Source organism: Xyrauchen texanus, chromosome 14, assembly GCF_025860055.1.
Source record: "Xyrauchen texanus isolate HMW12.3.18 chromosome 14, RBS_HiC_50CHRs, whole genome shotgun sequence".
Lineage (NCBI taxonomy): Eukaryota > Metazoa > Chordata > Actinopteri > Cypriniformes > Catostomidae > Xyrauchen > Xyrauchen texanus.
Window position 1 is genome coordinate 9,011,276 of NC_068289.1, and position 18,879 is coordinate 9,030,154.

The 18,879-nt window shown below is 38.4% G+C and overlaps 1 protein-coding gene across 1 annotated transcript in view; it reads left to right on the forward strand.

Annotated features, from left to right (window-relative positions):
• The window catches only part of bmpr2b (bone morphogenetic protein receptor, type II b (serine/threonine kinase)), a 107,811-nt gene that overhangs the window by 41,301 nt on the left and 47,631 nt on the right, over positions 1 to 18,879 (forward strand). Inside the window, exons 2-3 of the mRNA XM_052142992.1 lie at positions 5,409 to 5,597; positions 6,583 to 6,756. Coding sequence (XP_051998952.1) covers positions 5,409 to 5,597; positions 6,583 to 6,756 — 363 coding nt within the window. The remainder of the gene's footprint in view (positions 1 to 5,408; positions 5,598 to 6,582; positions 6,757 to 18,879) is intronic.

Consider the following 18,879-nt stretch of genomic DNA (forward strand, 5'->3'; position numbering starts at 1 on the left):
GATCAGTTAGATTTATCTTGTGTATTTTGTCTTGCTGTACTGGCAGAATTATTATAGTCAAAACAAGTGAAAGAATCTACTACTGCTGAAGAAGTAATCCAAAGTATTTTGAATACGTTACTGAGCTTGAGTAATCTAACAAAAAATGTTACAAATGACATTTTACAGCATGTATTCTGTAATCTGTATTGAATACATTTCAAAAGTAATCCTGCATGCATGTAGTGTTATAGCCACAGCGGCAGCGTTTTAAAGCATCATAGGCACACTGCATAGCAAGTTTTTCTCGCTGTTTTTCCCATCTCATGCGGTAGTGCCACGTTTTTTGACACTCTGTCAAGTAAAATAAAAAAATAAAAATTCGTAAACTTGTAGAAACGCCTTAAACCTGCATCATTGTTTTATTTGATGCAATGGGTTTAGCCACTTTTAGCACAAGTGCATGTTCGGTCTAAGGGTGCATTCACACTTGGTTCGATTGCTTGTAACAAACCTGAGTTCGTTTCGTCCCGTCCCCCTCCCGCTGCCTGCACTGGTCTGTGTTCACATCATATTATTTGAGTCTGAACCGCGGTGTGATTATGTCATCAACGAGCGGCAGCAGTTTACCACTGTAACTAGGTAACAACTCAAGAAGACGTCAATGTGTTAAGTGAAGTATTACATTTTTTTCTCTTTAGATTTACCTAGAAAACTTGCCATGCACAGAACAACACTTGTGTTTGTCTCCCACCCGAGTTCGGAAAACAGCTTTATCAGTCTCTAAATTAACCAAACTTGGACGTCATTCAACCTCGAGTATGCACCAAAAGTGCTATTGTGAAAGCACCCTAAATGACCCCTTAGACAGTTGCAAGACAAATAAAACAGAATGCCGGTGTCTCGACACATTTTTAAATGTGGACATTCTTTTACTGACAAAATGCTGCGCTCCTGTGCAAGACGGTGAAAAAAACAGCGTGAAATGGCCCCTAATGCCTACAGTGGCAGTAGGGCAGCAAGTACATTCGGTTTTTGGAACAGAGCTACTGTGTGTGGTAAAGTGCATACACACATGCGTAGAGTTTGAGAGAAGGAGGACATAAGTGTTTTCCATCTGTTTCAGCTCTCATGTGCACATTACGGTCAACAGGGAAGCAGTCCTCTGCTTTACCCCTGTAATTGGGAGGCATCTCTGAACCATCAGCAGTGCTTTACGGCCCCCAGTGGAGCTCTTTGTTTTGTCTTGAAGAGGGACACGCCAAATTAAGGCTATATTTTCCCCCTAGTCTTATTTTTTAAGCTGAGGGAATGTATTTGCACCTCAGTCTGGAGCTGAGCTGCCCTGTTTTAGGTTAAGGCTTAGTTGGTATAATGAGGAGTCATGTAGCGTAGCCAGGCACAGCTACGCAAAGGACACAATTCATCTGGCTGGTATGTGTGCGTGTGCGCGGTGATGCAGACTGGTGCAGACGTTTCAGGCTTCACTCCTGTAGGGGAGCAGACAAAGGCCTCCCCCATGCAGGGCCATACAGCGGTAATTCTCTCTCCATTTCTCTCCAGACTCTGTGTTATTATCATTTTGAATTTGTAATTTTGTTTTATGAGCCTACTTTTATGTTTTACTTGTCCTTTCAGTTTTGTTTAGCTGTCAGTAATTTTCACTCTATGGGCCTTATGTAAGAACACAAGCAGAATGTAATTCTGTGTAAATCATTCATTAATCATGAATTTGTGTGTAAATTGTCCCATTGACTTGTATAATAATTTGTGATAATTTACATAAGAATGATTTTACATATGATGATTCAGGCAGAAATTTTGTTTAGCTAGTATTTCATGAATAATGACCTTTATTTTTTGTGTTCTTTATTTGAGTATATTTCTTTTTTTTATTTTAGATTTATTTTGGGATTTTATTCCATTTAGTTAGTATGTACAATTTCAATATGTAAACTGACGTAAAGCCAAAGTTTCAATGCGTAACTGATATAATTGATTCTGTTTTATTTTTAAAAATGTTTTTTGTTAGTTTTCAATTTATGGATCATAATCAAAAGCAAGCAGCACCTAATTCTTTGTAATTTATTAATAAATAAATTTTTGCATAAATTGTTGAATTTTATAATTTGCGTAAGAATGATTTAACATACGATTCGCACAGAAATTGTGTGGTTTTTAATAAGGCCCTATGAATCATTGTTTGCTAGTTTATTAATATATTTAGTTTTTATTTTCATTTGATTTTTGTATTTTTATTTTATTTCTGTAGCATTTAATTCTGCTAAAGTTGCAGTGTGTAAACTCGCATTGTTAAATTTCTTATGGCCATCTAGTATTTTCGCTGTCTAGTGGAATTTACATGTTGCCAGACTGTACATTTTTCAAATTTCATAAGATACTGTGTATCAAAAACTAATAAGAAAAGATTCATTCCGGTTTTTTTTTTTTATTTAAATTTTTTTTTTAGTTAGTGGTGTTAAGACTTTAGTTTCAAGTTTTCCAGCTATTTTCGTTTTTAATTAAGTGAAAATATTTTAATTTAGATTACTTTAAAAACTGCTGTCGTTTTCGTTAATGATACTAACACTGACGTGAATTCTACTGATGACGCTACCGGAGGGTTTACCCCCCACACTCACTTGTCTGAATGCTGTGAATACAATAGCCGAGATCCATGACTTCGTAGAGCTTGTTAATAAACGAGTGGCATTATGATTTTCCCCTCTTGGTAACTCAGACACTGGCCTGGCAATTTGCATGACAGTGCGGCAGAGAATTAATTCATTGAATACAGTTTGGGTGAGTGCAGGCCAGCTGCAGCAGAGATTGCGATCAGCCGACAGCAGAATTCAGCCCTGCTGGCTCTGCTCAAGGAAATGAGGGTAGTCCTGTTGGCTAGGGCCCTTATCATTCATCACATGCTTTTTTTTTTTCCTCTCTAAATGCACGGCACTGCTCAGAAGATTTTTTTTCTGCACGTAGAATCTGCGCACTGTTGTTTCACCCTCCCTTCCCGTGTTGTCATGACACTGACTTACGGGAAGCTTTGTAATGGTGTTTTTATTTTTTTTGGGTTGTGTATATTGTGTGTACACGTACATGAATGTGTACATGGTTGTATTGAGGAGCAGCAGGTGCAAAGGACGCCCCAGGTGTTCTGTTGTTTAGCTTTCAGCATAAAGGGATCTGACCGTTTCAGATCTCCACCCCTTTTATTGCATCTAATTAATCAAGGTTTAATCGATCGGAAATGCACTCACATTCAACCTGATTATCCTCAGTATAGAATTAACTCTTTAACTTCCTCAAGACAGGAAATCATTTTGTGTGGATTCTAAAATTAGTCATATTTAGCCCCACATTGGTGAGATTTTTAAACTTTTTCTGCAATGATTTTGGAGGAAAATCAGTGGAATGGATTTAACTATATTAAGAATGTGTTAAAGCAGAAAGGCTTCACACATATTGATAGCTGAAAACATTTTAAAATTAACTATAATATTTAGCCTAATAAACAAAGTGATGTGTAAAACTGTGAATGACGGGTGTTAGACTTCTGCAGAAACTTGTGGTATTTTTTGTGTAATGTATATTATTTTTCTTCTTGCACATTCTCAAAATAGGGCTGGGCCAAAAGATCGCAACACTCTGCTCTCATATAGGACACAGAGTGTAGTAACCCCCCTCACAATCCACTGTGACCAGCAGAAAGGGGACTTAATTTAAGGGAACATAATTAATTTAAGGGAACATAATTTAAGGTTCAGCCAAATGCTTAAGGCAACATTTAAATAAATGTCCAAATTAAACATTCTGGACAATTTTGTCCATACTGAGTGTAAATGCAAGATGACGGGATGTTACTTAAATTCTCTGATTAGTTTGATAGAAAGGCTTTGCAATGGCAAAATAAGGGCAAGAACTTCCCGTTCAAAAACCAGAGAGGGGCTCTTTAAAGTAATTCTTTAATGATTCCGTATAAACTTCTAACAAACTTGTAGCATAAGATCTAAGAAATTCAGCAGCAAAATCATCTGGCCCTGGAGCCTTGCCTGTAGGCAAAGCTTTAATTACCTTGTCAAGCTCCTCCAAGGTTATCTCAGACTCAAGACAATTTTTTTGCTCAGTCGTCAGTTTAGGAAGTTCTAATGGTTCCACAAAGTTTCTAATATTCTCATCAGTAGACAAAGACGGGGAACTATAGAGCCCCAGATAGAATTCTTTAAAGGAAGAGTTTCTTTCTTCATCAAAACAGAATTTAAGACTTTTAGGATTTCATTTCAGGCCTCCTCTTCTAAACAATGCAAGTGAATGTACAACATTTTTTTGACGGTCCAAAATGCATATTTAGGGTTCATCAAAATAATCCACACGACTCCAGTCGACAAATAAATATTCGCATGGCAATTTTCTGCTGGTTTTTATGGTTTGGCAGATGTAAAGTGAACCATAAGTATAACTATTACAGATGTCTACTGATTTTAATGAGAAATAAGTTAAATTACGCATCCATAAATTGTGTCATTTTATGCATTTACTAATCCTTAAATTCTGCACATTTATACAGTATGTGGATTTATGATAATCTTTCTTGTGTTTTTGCTTACTAGTTCACAAAACATAAGAATATGGAAAACAGCAAATCTTTATTTACAGCAGATGATCCTGATTAAAACAAGCCCCAAAACAATGTAATGCAGTGCAAAGATATTGAAATAATCCTCAGAGCGCAACGTGACATGTTATCTTGACTTTAAACATTCTCTTTCCTGGTTACACACTGTGTGCACACATGTGCACTGACACCTATGTGAAAAGGGATGCCCTAAACGGTTACAGATTCTCTGTAGCAAACAAATAAACGTAACATTATTTGCTAAAATATCGGCTGTAATTCCTTAAGTTATTAAAATATTGAGATTTTTTTCCAGGTATCGACCAAAATAAAATCGGCTGCCAATGTATCATGCACCCCTTGTTATAAGAGTTAATCACATTTTGTGAAGGCATCGCCTGATCTATTTACTCTAGAAAGCGTATATGCATTAGTTTTGAACTGATTTGAGCAAAAGAAACAAAGTTTTGATACGATTTTGTCAGTAAGATTTTATTGAAGATTTGTTATGCAATGTTATTTATTGCAAAAGTTACTGAACCGCAATTTTTTAATTATGGAAAGTAGTAGGAGTTATGCTTGTATGCCTATAGCTTTCATAGAAAATAGCTACCAGCGAGGCGTTACCAATATGGATGCATGGATGCAAAGTTGACTGACTTGCCTTATAGAAAATTTGGTATAGTTAATGATCACTGTGCTTTTCCTTGTTTGGTTCCATTTTTAGGCCTGCAGTAAGTGTTCCTGATGGATGTTTCTTCTATGTACTGTTTATGTTCTCATATCTTTTTCTCATGTTGTTTGTTGACAGCTGCTCAGAGTGAGGAGAGAGAGAGGGAGTGTGCATTTAATGACCAGCACCAGCAGGTGGATGAACAGAGTGTGGCTGGTGACTGGCACATCACCACAGAAAACAACACTATTCTGTGCAGCAGGAGCAGCCGCTGCTATGGCCTGTGGGAGAAAACACATGACGGAGAGATCCGCCTCGTCAAACAAGGTCAGGAGGAACTCGCAAACACACCCAAACTTGTACACACACATGTACACTACCAGTGAAAAATGTGGATATGTCTGCTCATTCTTTATTAGTAGTAATTCTTCTTGTTTCACCATGTCCTTGCAAGACACAAAATCCAAAGTCCTGCTCTACCTAACTGTATGTTAAACATCAAATAATGTTTGATTGGCTCTTATTGTGCCACGTTGCTTTCGGATTTTCTTTTCATCCATACAAATTTCTACATACAATCTCAATAGTCGCACTTCCACCATCAGGCCAAATGAAAGTGTGCTAATGCGTGCCAGGGCCAATTGCGTTCCCACTGTCACTTCTGGGGCTACATCGTGCCAATGGCCTTTGGCCCGCCAATTAACCTTGTGCCAAAGATGACCAACTGGGGATTGAGGTCGAGTTTTGCTGAGTCAGGTCAGAGGTTTCAGCACCAAGGTATTCATTTTCCAGTTTTTCATATCTAGCTATCAGCTACTCATCAGATTAACAAAGAATGGAGAATCATCATTACTGGTCAGTAGAAAGAAATAGGGCTCTTTGAATATTTGGGCTGATGAAAATGTGCAACATCTTTGTTGCCGAACTTGCCGAAGATATACTGTATCCAGTACAAAATCATACAGATTCTGATTTTTATTTTATTTTATTGTGGACACAGTACAAATCTGTGTTCATTTTGCAGGCTCTAGTAGTCTCCAGAGTTTGAGTCCTCAGCTTGAGCTTCACTTTTGCATTTGAAATGGGTGGGGTGTGACGTTGGAACCAGGGTTGCATATTAAGGGCACGTTTTAGGGCAACGCTGCAGAGCTGTTGGCCCTATAGTGGGAATGCAGATAGATTCTGGTCTCGCGGCTCAAGGTCGGAGGCTGACTAGTTGATAACCCTAGCTCGCACTGGCCCAATGGTGGAAAAGTGGCTATTGACTCATTCTCACATTTACTCATCAACAATCTGCATGCTTTCATTGCAGGTTGTTGGACTTACATTGGTGACCAACAGGACTGCCATGACGACCGTTGCGTAGTTACCACCACGCCTTCGCAGATCCAGAATGGCACCTACCGATTTTGCTGCTGCAGCACCAACATGTGCAATGTCAACTTCACAGAGAACTGGGTGCCCAGTCCCACCAGCACAACTACCCGTAAGTCCATCAGACACAAAATACAAAAAAGCACTTCTACATTTTTACATCTCAACTGAAAACTTCACACCCTTGTCTGAAGGTCAATGCCCATATTAGGTTGCCTAGACTAAAAAGAACAGGTCCTGCAAGACATCCAATGCATACTTCAAAGGGAAGACACAGCACTGTTTTGTTTGTAGTCTACAGTACACACTACAAGCACATGGGGGCAGGGCCGTATCAAGACAGTGTGGTGCCCCTGGGCACTATACCTCAAAAGCCCCCCAATCAGACAAGACATAATCAAGTGTACTCACTGCTCATATGTAGGCATATGAGCAGTGAGCACTATATTCAAATGTCTCAATTTATTAATACTACCATTAAAACACATTTGATTTTTAATCAATGTAGAATGTGTAACTTAAAAATAAACAGATTTGTGTGTGTTTTGTTGGGTGACAGTTGTAGGTTACAGTTTGACAAGAGTTTAGCGTGTGACAAAAGCACTTTGTTGTGTTTTATTGCGAGTGTACATGAATATAAGTAAACACTTTGCAGTTTGAATGATGTCCTGTATGAACAAAATGACGGAGTATGTTTTTATGTTTGATCGCGCCCACGGCGCTCTCTCTCTCACGTCACACACACACACACACACACAGTTCGATCGCGACCACGGCTCTCTCTCTCTCTCTCTCACACACACGCACACACACAGTTCGAGCCGCGCACACACACACACACACACACACACACACACACACACACACACACACACACACACACACACTCACTCCAGCATTGCAATCTTGATCAGACTGTTCATTATGCGAAATAGAGCGATATGTATCGCTATTTAGTTTTATTTATTTTTATACCGTGTATTCTCCGTGTAAATTCGTGCACCGAGACGTGACGCCCGTACCGTTTCGGTTCAATACGAATAACTTACATGTACCGTCCCACCCCTAATATTTACCTTCATTAATGTCCTCTTCCTCACCCGAGTCTTCTTCGCTCCTGTCTCCCCCAAGGACAAGGAGAATATCCTCATTCGCCTGGCGGTCATCGCCGACGCCCTGACTAACATTAGCAGCTGCTGCATCTCCCCCGCTAGCAGAGCCGGCGGTGTCAGACTTAGTGCTGCTGGTGTCTGCAATTCCAGTGTTCTCCCAAAAAACTAGTGATCTAACAAAAAAATTGTCGATCCCTGGAACATTTTTTATTGTAGCTAAACGTCTAGCGTCCTTCTCTTTCTTTAATCTTCTTTTTGCGAAACCACTCAATTGCCGTCTGTCCATTTTGGATTTTTATTCATTTTCTGCAGCCGTTAAAAAAATGACACATTTGCGCGTACTTGTTGTGGACCAACTCAACTCTGACAGATTGGGGAGGGGGGGAGTGATAGTGGTCATGTAATCTTTATTTATTTATAATTTATTATTATTATTATTGTTAAATTAGTGTTCATAAACAAGTTATGTATGGTCTTTCAAGAATTTCAAGTTAATAATATAACAATTTACGAAAAATATTTTTAAAGCTTGTGTCATGTGGTGCCCCCCTAGTGGTTGTGAATGGTTGGTGCCCCTGGGCACTGGCCCAAGTGCCCTTATGGATAATCCGGCTCTGCATGGGGGGGGGGGGGGGTTAATGCTAACCGAAATGCACACCACAGATTAAGGATCTTTTATCCTTAATATCCAAGTAGTAGCAAATTGAGATGTTAAATGCTATTATTTTGCAGTTTACATTGGTATAGTAATTAGGGATGCACCAATACCGATACTGGTATCGGAATCGGGTCTGATACCACGCACATGCACTGGTACTCGTACTCGTAAAAATGCTCCGATATCAAAAACTGATACCATCTGACATACGAATGTCATTACGTAAACATTAAGTGCACAGATTAAAATCACGTCATGTCCTAGTGAGATGATTTAACAGCAAAAGCTGAGATTTATTTACCGTAATTTCTGGACTATTGAGCGCACCCGAATATAAGCCGCACCCACTGATTTTTAAATAAAATATTATTTTGAACATAAATAAGCCGCACCTGTCTATAAGCCGCAGGTGCCTACCGGTACATTGAAACAAATGAACTTTACTCAGGCTTTAAAGAAACACGGCTTGTAACAAAAATAAATAGGCTTTAACGAAACACGGTGTGGCAGCGGGGGCGTGGTCAAGCGCCCGTCCGGGAGAGAAAAGCTGTAAGGTCGCTTACACCTGAGCTAAATTATGTCTAACACCGGTGTCTAATTTCAGTAAGCATGGGGAGAGCGGCATAAAAAGGCAGCAGCCACAGAGCTGAGAGAGTGACACACGTCAGTCTAGTGTTGGCCCATAGAAGAATTGAGAAACTTTATAAAATTGATTGTAAACATTGCTGTGGCCATTAAAAGCCTTACCTGGAACGTCAAGTGCTCTGCTGAAAAGTGTCACACTGGTGCCCGTGTGACAGTTTTCCCAAGAAGGACACGTGAAGCAGGGCACATGAAATTAGACACCGGTGTTAGACATAATTTAAGCGCAGGTGTAAGCGCCCTTACAGCTTTTCTCTCCCGGACGGGCGCTTGACCACGCCCCAGCTGCCACACACGGCTTGTAATAAAACATTTGCAGTAAACAGTAGCCTACCAAGAAAGTCATTGGTCACTATCTTCCTCGTCCTGTGCACTGAAACCACTGAAGTCATCTCCTTCGGTGTCGGAGTTGAATAGCCTCAGATTTAGTTGTCTTTTTGCACTGAGTCAATTCCTCACGCTGCTGTTTCCAATGTCTTATCATCAACTCATTAAGACCAAGCTCCCGTGCAACAGCCAGATCAATCGCCTTCAACTTGAAAGCAGCATCATATGCGTTTCTCCATGTCTTTGCCATGGTGAGGGTGACAAAATTACTACCGTAATCAGAATGATGGGAAGTTTGAGCGCGCTCGATTTAATCTAAACAGTAAACAAAAAAAGTTGTTTTGACCTTAACCCGTTCGGCAATTTCATTGGTCTAATGAAAGCTTCACGCCGCCAAAAAATTGAGCACGTCACAGAATGTTTTTTTTTAATATATATATATAACATTTGAAAGCGGGAAAAATCCATATATTAGCCGCGTCATTGTATAAGCCGCGAGGTTCAAAGCGTGAGAAAAAAGTTGCGGCTTATAGTCCGGAAATTACGGTAGATAACGGAAAACACCTTTATGAGCATTGCATACACTGATGACAGCAGGCAGAACGCTAAATCACTTTTTAGCACGAGTCATACACAAACTACATATTTATTAATTTAAATAGTAGCCTTTTGCAGTTTAATGCGGCTTTTCCGGATTGGGGATCTGCTGAATTTACTTAAGCGCTTTGGTCTAACAACACAGACACACTTCAAAATAAAAGCTCCGCCAAAATAAAAGCTCAATTTAAATGAAAAAAGTATGACAGAAATAGATCACTACTGTATAGTTATGTAATATTCACTGTTTTACTATGACTACTACTACTACTAGTAGAACTCTGTATCGGCAAGTACTAAAAAAAAAAAAAGTATCGTATTCGTAAAAACATTTTTTTTTTTAATGTATCGGGACATCCCTTATAGTAATGCTTGTCAAGCAGTGTAGTGGGGGAAGCTACTTTGAAGATGTAACTTGCCAAACTACTCCTACTGTAATTTAAGATGTTAATCTACAGTCAAGCTAAACTTTTGAAATAAAATTATACAGCTATACTACAAGTTGCTAACAGAAATTGTACAATATTTGAAACATATTAGGCTATATAATTTTAAAAAGCATTTTTTTTTGTACTTTTTTTTTTCTTTTCTTGCAGTATTCTGGCACAAAAAGAGGATCTCGGTACTTGTAAGATGTATATTAAATAGAACACTTACATATGAACTGAACGAATCAGACTTTCCAAATACTACTTTTGATGATTGCTTTTTAACAGCTCAGTCTTAAGGCTGCGCATTGCAGTTTTACATAAAAAAACAGCAATATAGTGTTTTGTTACGGTACACCATACTTGTTGTAAAAATAGTTGCTGGACAAACTACTGTAAACTGTTTTGAAAACAGCAGAGCTACTACTAAAAATGTGGTTAGGTCATTACTGTTGCTATTTTTAGCCTGTTACTTCTAAACACAGGTGTCAAAATAGTAATAGGATTATTTTTGGACAAAATCGTACTGAAATTAGCCCATTGCTTTACTGTACTGCCTCTAGATTTTTAACAGCTGAGCTCAAATTCTCCTTTCCATTTTCTCATCTCTCTAGACATTCAATCAGCCCTTGAGTATCTCTGTCATTAGTCTGTTGTTACATCTCAGAGATCATTTGCAGGGATCACATCATCACTGTGGCAGTTAGAGAATAATTCATAACAAATGCAAGATCACAAGATTAGACATGCACAAATCACATCAAAGTGTGCAAATCCACCTCGTAAAGAACAGCATCTCTATATGATAGAGCACTCTAATGAAATCCATTTGAATGGAATTAAAAATATTTAGATCATAATTGTCATATGAGCTCATTTCTATTGAGTTTTACTTCAGTTATTGCCATATATATTCAGTGAGTGTATGTATGTATGTATGTGTGTGTGTGTGTGTGTGTGTGTGTGTGTGTGATATATATATATATATATATATATATATATATATATGGCTGCACTAGAGTGAACGGCAATAATGCATTAAATTCTAAACATTAGGGTACCTGTATGTGGGTGACCATGATTCTATCATTGAGAGGAAACATTGGCAGTAATGCTAACTGAATTAAATACATTCAGCTCTCTCTGCAGGTAAAGAACATTGTGCATTAAGGAACAGAGGGGCTATTCTGGTCTGACTGACTCTGTTGGTTTCTCGCTTTTCTGTTCTCCTCTACTAACAACTGTATCGACTTTGCTCTACCTGCTGTGGAATGGCAGATAACTAAACTCAATAGTCTTTTAGTTGTATTGTCTCGATAGTCAATAGAATGTCAGTGTCCTCTTGTCCATGAGGACCCAGTAATGCCTAGAATTTTGAAAATTAATGCCTGGCTACATATTCATGTAAACACACTGTAGCAATTAACAATGGAGAAGGAGGAAGCTGGGACAGGCGTGACAAACACATAGACATTTAATAACACTTGTCAGTATATAAAGAAACAAAAACATGCACTGCTTTTCAGCCAGCTACGTCAAATCATAAAACACACTTGAACACGGACAAGCTTCGTGCATCTCTCTCCCATCTGCTGCTGTCTCTTCTCCTTAAATACTTCCGCCTCCCCTCGTTGGAACGAGAGGCCGGTGTGGTCTGCCCAGATGCCGCTCGTCTCCGCCCTGCTCACCACCTACACACTGTTGAGTTGTAAAACGTTTTTCACTTTTAAGTTGTCCGTAAGCAGTGGTGAACATTCCTGTCTTGGTTTGTGTTTTATTATTAGCACTAGCTCACATTTCCAGCATCACAGAATCCATCACATTACGGTGCAGGTAGTTGCTGGTCTTAGCTGGCCATCAAGCTGGTTTCCACTGGGCAGGCTGTTAATTTATGATGGTTTTAGAAAAGTCTGAGGCACTTGTCATCTGTTCAGGTTAGGAAACCAGCTAGCTGACCAGATAAACCATCTGAACACTAGTTTGGTCAGGCTGGAAGACCAGCAAACCCCCTTAGGCAGGTTTAAGCTGTTTTTATTTTAGGTTGGGTTAAAAACTTTTTTTTTTTTTATTAGACGTAATTTAATTAAAAACAATGGAGGAATATAAAACTATTGATAAATAGTATAAATGGTTGATTATTTGTATCAAATCAATATATTTTAAATGTATTGCGAAATATTCTGATATATGAAGTTGAAATAATTTAGACTGATAGCAAATTCCGTTAGTTAACAAGCTCAGAGCTTACAGTAGGTCTGTCTTTAAAGGTTTATAAGTTATCATTAAAGGAATATTCCGGGTTCAATACAAGTTGAGCTAAATCGACAGCATTTGTGGCATAAAGTTGATTAACATGAAGAGTATTTCAACTCTTCTGGGTTACAGTGAGGCACTTATAGTGGAAGTGAATGGGGCCAATCTGTAAATGTTAAAATACTCACTATTGCAAAAGTGCACAAGACGTAAACAATATCCATGTTAACATGATTTTAGTGTGATACAATTGCGTATTAACCTTTTCTGTGTAAAGTTATTTCCAATTTTACAACTTTGTTGTCATGACGATGTCGACAAGCCATAAAACGACTGTAAAATTGACACAAACAACTTTAAAGCTCAAATAATACATGAGTTTTGACAGAAGAATTAATGTAAGAGCTTTTATAAAATTATAAGCTTCACATTTCTGCCTTTTTAAACCTTCCAAAAATTGGCCCCATTCGCTTTCATTGTAAATGCCTCACTGTAACCCAGATTTTTGCTTTTTTTTTAAAAAAGAAAAGGAGGGATGAGTCAAAATGTATTTTGTGTAACCAACATTATGCCACAAATGCTGTAGATTGAACTCAACTTGTTTTGAACCAAAAATATTCCTTTAATAATAAATTACACTATGAGATTCTTACTTCTAAAACCAGCTGTGCTCTGCTAAGCGTTCTGATACTCCCATTCATTTTTACTTAAATTGGTCTCCTTCTACAAATATTGTCTTTGGTTAAAGGGATAGTTCACCCAAAAATGAACATTCTGTCATCATTTACATCCCAGATGTGTATGACTTTCTTTCTTCAGCAGAACACAAACCAAGATTTTTAGATGGGTATCTATGCTCTGTAGGTCCATACAATGCAAGTGAATGTTGACCAGAACTTTGAAGCTCCAAAAATCAGAGAAAGGCAGCATAAAATTAATCCATGACTGCAGAGCTGAAATATTCTTGTAAAAATCTTTGTTTGTGTTCTGCAGAAGACAGAAAGTCATGCACATCTGGGATGGCTTGAGGGTGAGTAAATGATGAGAGAATGTTCATTTTTGGTTGAACTATCCCTTTAATACTGTGTTGCTAGCCAGAGCTCAGATGTAGCTTTCAGCTAACCCACACAACCTTTCATTTTCCCCTCCTCACTCTCCTAGAGCTGTCTAATGCCTTACCTCAGGACTAAACCATTTCTTAAGTTCTTTCTATGTGCTCTTTCATTCTCTCGCTCTCTCTCTCTGTTCTGTTTCTTCTTTTGTGTGTTGCCTTTGAGAGTGTCTCTAAAGAAAGTGCTGGATGGCCATGCTAAATGGACAAAAGTGAGTCACACCACAGACGCAATCAAACAATGCAGTGAATAACAGAGAAATAAGGAAAAAAATCAATGGCTGTCAGACTTTGTAAAAGTGAATTATTTGCATGCTGCTTTGCTTCTAACACTTTTCTTTTTCAATTCACATTTTTCCTGATAGTCTCTCTTACTCTCTCTCTTTCTCACCTAGCACAACTGTTCCTGCTTTTTAAATGAGGAGCCTAGAGCACAGCATTTTGATTTGGGAAATAAGCGTGAAAAATTAAATGGTTTGGGAATTTCAAAGAGTGCGCTTAACTAATGCATATTTAAAACGTTAAAGGCTTGATCCTGGAAATCAACTTTTCGCAACAGCATTGAATAGGGTTGTGCCGATCGTCCATCGTGATGGCTGACCAACATCACGATGTCGAGCCACCATCGTGATGCCACGCCCCCTTTTGCGAGTCTTGCTAGTGTGACTCACTAATCCTAGTCTCTTCTATAGTTAACCTAAAAACTTTGCAGGGATTGCTCTGTAAATTAAATTGAGAATATAACTAATGCATATATGCTATTTTAAATACTGTATATGCCAGAGACGTGACGTGTTAGTCTGTGAAAATACCGTGTCAGGCAGGCTACACAAATATCGATCTGGACATTGTTAGCTTCTTGTCTTTTTTTACATGTCTTACACTGTACATTTAGATTAAAATATTTTATGTTGTAGGCTACAAGAAAATAGCCTTTATTAATTAATTATTAGTAGTTGTAGTGTCTCAGAAAATCTTGCTCATTGTCACATAGCTCTTGTATACACTGAAGCGGCAGTTTAAGATAAATCCAGACCAGCTGAACGTCAAATAACTTTTGTCTGGTTAATACTTTTAAAGAAAAATTTCCTTGGCCATAAATCCATAATGTCAAATCAAATGAAAGAAACAAGGTGAATATGAATAACACACATTTATTAAAACATAGAAGAACAACAAATAAAACAAGAAAATGGAACAACACTCAGACCGAAACTCGGCATTAACATTTCACTTATAATTAGCAGCACAATTAACTTCAGCACAGGCTACAAAATAAATTATGTTATTGAAATATTGTAAAGTGGTCATATGAACATTTAAAAAATAATATGCAAAATCGAATAGCTCCGCAACGGATGGCGAAAAATGCGTAAAGTAGTCTAATATCTTTCACCATAGACCATGTTTAAATTTCGATGTTTCTGGCCAGAAATACCAACATATTCACTTTATCTGGTTTTAATAAGCTGCGGATTGGAGTATCTACACTACCCGCTCTGCTGAAGACCCGCTCTGATGGAGGACTGGTAGCACATATGCACAGATATTTCCGTGCTAATCTTGCCATGAACGGAAACCTTTTGTCGTTCATTTTCCACCAAGTCAGCGGGTCCTCTTCCCCATCAATGGCCATTTCCTGCAGGTACATGGTCATTTGTGCCTCGACCTTTTGCTCATCAGTGAGTAAAATAACGAAATTATAGTTTTTAAGTGGAAAATAGTATTTATGTGAAGAGATATATTAAAATAAAAAGTGCACAACTCTTCTTAAGTGAAAGCTAAAAAAAATAAAAAAATGCTTCACGTGTCGTGCAACCTATAAAGCGCCGACGATGGGTTGGGTTAGTAAAATAACGAAATTATAATTTTTCATACGATGTTTTACTGTCAACATCGTCAACTGCCAATTTAGGGAACATCGCCCAACCCTAGCATTGAAATGACTCTGTCTCTGAAGGAAAGCTGAGAGTGTGAATGTTTTAATGCACGGGAGGGGGCCCCGCTATTGGCCCCGTGCCAACACGAAGTGGGCACAGAGTTTCAGCTGGGGTGGAGAACTAAAGACTCAGTGCCATCAAATCATCCTCTTTCGTGTGCTATTGGGTAGAATGCCTGTGCCCATGTGTCTTTAATATTTTTAAATGTCACTGGAACAATTGCCTTCTCACCACAGAGCCAGTAGAAACCCTTGTTTTTTTACTTTACACTGTACAGTGGCAGGGTGCACACAGAGGCCATGCACCGTATCCAAGCCCTGCCCACTGGCGACTCACAGCTGTCTGCGAACATACCAGCACGCAGTGCGAGAGGCATCAGACTGACATTATCAGCAGTCTGTAACACATGTGAAGAGAATCTGCAGCCTTGCGCAAAATGTAGCTCTTGTGTCTCGCATGGACACTTGCATTGATGGATGACCTTCGTTGCAGCCAAGCTCTCCTACACACACACACACACACACACACACACACACACGTAGCTGATGTGTTTCTCTTGGAGTTATACAATCCATTAACCAACATTTCACCACTCGGACACACAATTCCCGGCACCGGATGTGTTGTTCCGTGAATGCATTGCCTTTTTATAGCTTAGTGAATCACTGATTTGGAAATGTTCCCTCACTCCACTCTCTAAATTTCTTTTTAGTTGGAAAGCTGATATGGTGACTAATTAAAAAAAAAAAAAAAAAAAAATTGGTACCAATTTATGGCAGCTCTTGAAAAGGAAAAAAAAGAAAAAAAGGTAGCACAACAAAAACATTCTCTGAGAGCAAGATTTTAGCAGGAGGATGCCATAGCAGAACTAAAGGCTGTGACAGGAGGAACTATTTCACCTATAATCCTGTAGAGCTGCACACATGCAGACATCCTCAATGCAAACATGTCCCTAAGAATGAGTGGTATTGTTCAAAATTCCACAAGCTTTCCAACATCTGACATCTGCAGTTTGAGCAACAGTTTAGGGAGATTACGATGGCACGATTTCATTTCTAGCACTATAAAGAGCAAAATGTAAATTTAGATTGTGTGTACACTATAAACATTATCAAACATGCACTTCTTCTGTATCACATATGCCTGTTGTTATTGTGTATTTGTGTGTGCACACCTGCTGGCTGTGATGAGTGATGAGGTGGTGCCCAGCTGTTCTGACATCAACAAAATACTGTAACACTCTATGTGAACCACAAAGCCTGAATTTGGCTTGAAATATTTAACCTGATGTTTGATATTCAGTGTTTGAGTTACACACATTTTCATTTAACAAGAACTTAAAATAATATAATGCATTCCTATGTACACAGTCTCACTGAGTTTGATCATATAATTTATGTAGAATACATGAATTATGGCCCCGTAACGAGACATTGTGATGGAGAAATGTGAGGTGCTGACTGTATGATTTGTGTGTAACAATGAACAAGACCGAAAATATTATTTTGAATTTGTTGAGCAGAAAAGTGTTTTCGAAAGTAACTTGAAAGTTAAGTAATTAGCAATGTGATTACTTTTCATTAAAGTAATTAGTAAAGTAATCTGATTACAATTTTTAGAGAAATAATTCGTAATTTGAAGTGGATTACTATTTTTAAGTACACAACACTACAATACTAATTTTTCTATAGAAATGGAATAAGAAAAAAAGGACATTTATTAATTAGGTTCTACATTACTTGCTAAAAGGGCTGGGATAAATGATTATTTGTTAAACGATTAATCTAGCGATTTATTTTTTCGATGCATTGATTAATCTAACGATTCATTTTTTTCAGTCCGATTCGATTTCGATTCGATTAATCGACTTGTGACAACACCTGTAATACCGGTTTCATCGGGGGTGGGGGTGTATAAAATGTAAAAAAAAAAAAAAACATTTGCCGGGAGTTTGATTGACTGGCGATCTGATCAATCAATCATAATACGCCATTTTTGTCCAACAAAGTAGTCAGGAGAGAGAAGATTAACGTCGGTGGATTTGAATTTGAATAATGGATTGTAGGCTACTGTACTGACATCTTTCTGCGGTTAAAACAACAGTCCTTCTGATGTAGGCTACATTCATGTTTAGCCTATTTGATGCTATAAATTAACCAAGGAAAAGATGATCGGTTCACGAGCAGCTTTAACTGAGGCAATCTGTCACGACACATTAAAGAGCCACAAAATAGTAGGCCTATTTATGGTTTAATTTTCTTTGAATGACCAAATTTAAAAGTTGAGACTTTATTAAATGTTACCTGCTTGGTCCTGTCTGTCAGCGCGTTGTCAGTGTCCTCTTATGTATTTTTCACGACATTCATAGCTATAAGCGCATTATTAATAGCTATAAGCGAAAACTTTAGGTGTCGACAACGTATTATAGCCTACTCCAACATCGAGTGCAAAGTGGGGAGTTGAAAATAAACTTACGGTGCTCTGTCATCTGCAGCTGCTCCCGGGTGGCGCCTCTTCAGATGCTGGTGCATTGCCGTGGTGCTAGAATGGAAGGCCATCTCCATTTTGCAAAGACGACATATCACGGAATTATTTCCTTTTTAAATTAAAGAATTCCCATACTTTAGAGGAACGAGTGCATGCCGCCTTGCACTTCTGATAGTCTGAGGAGCCACTCGTGTTGCTACTACTCGCTGGCGCCGCCATCTTTGATTTGGGTCCAACGAATCGACGTGCATATTTTGACGTCGACTCGTTGTCCCAGCCCTACTTGCTAAGTTTGGAAATGTTTTTCAGAGAATAAATTTAAATCAGATTCTAGCTGCCTCCCAAATTGCATACCTCTGCACTATTCAACACCTAATTGTAGTGCGAGTGGTGTGTTCACACAAAAATTGCAACGAAAAGAAGTGTACTACGAGGACCAGGATGATGTACATCTTCAACTGAAATAACAGCGTGTGGAATGCTGGAAACTTCATGCAATCGCAACTTGCCCTACGTGGCGGAAGAGGCGAAGTTACATGGCTGCGATATTAACCTGACAAAACAATTGTAATTTATTTAAATTGCAATTCTGTTTAATGCTACTAGTAATGCAGAAATTATACACTCCACCTTTAACAAGCCAACACGATCATACAGGAAATCGACATGTTGCTTCCGAA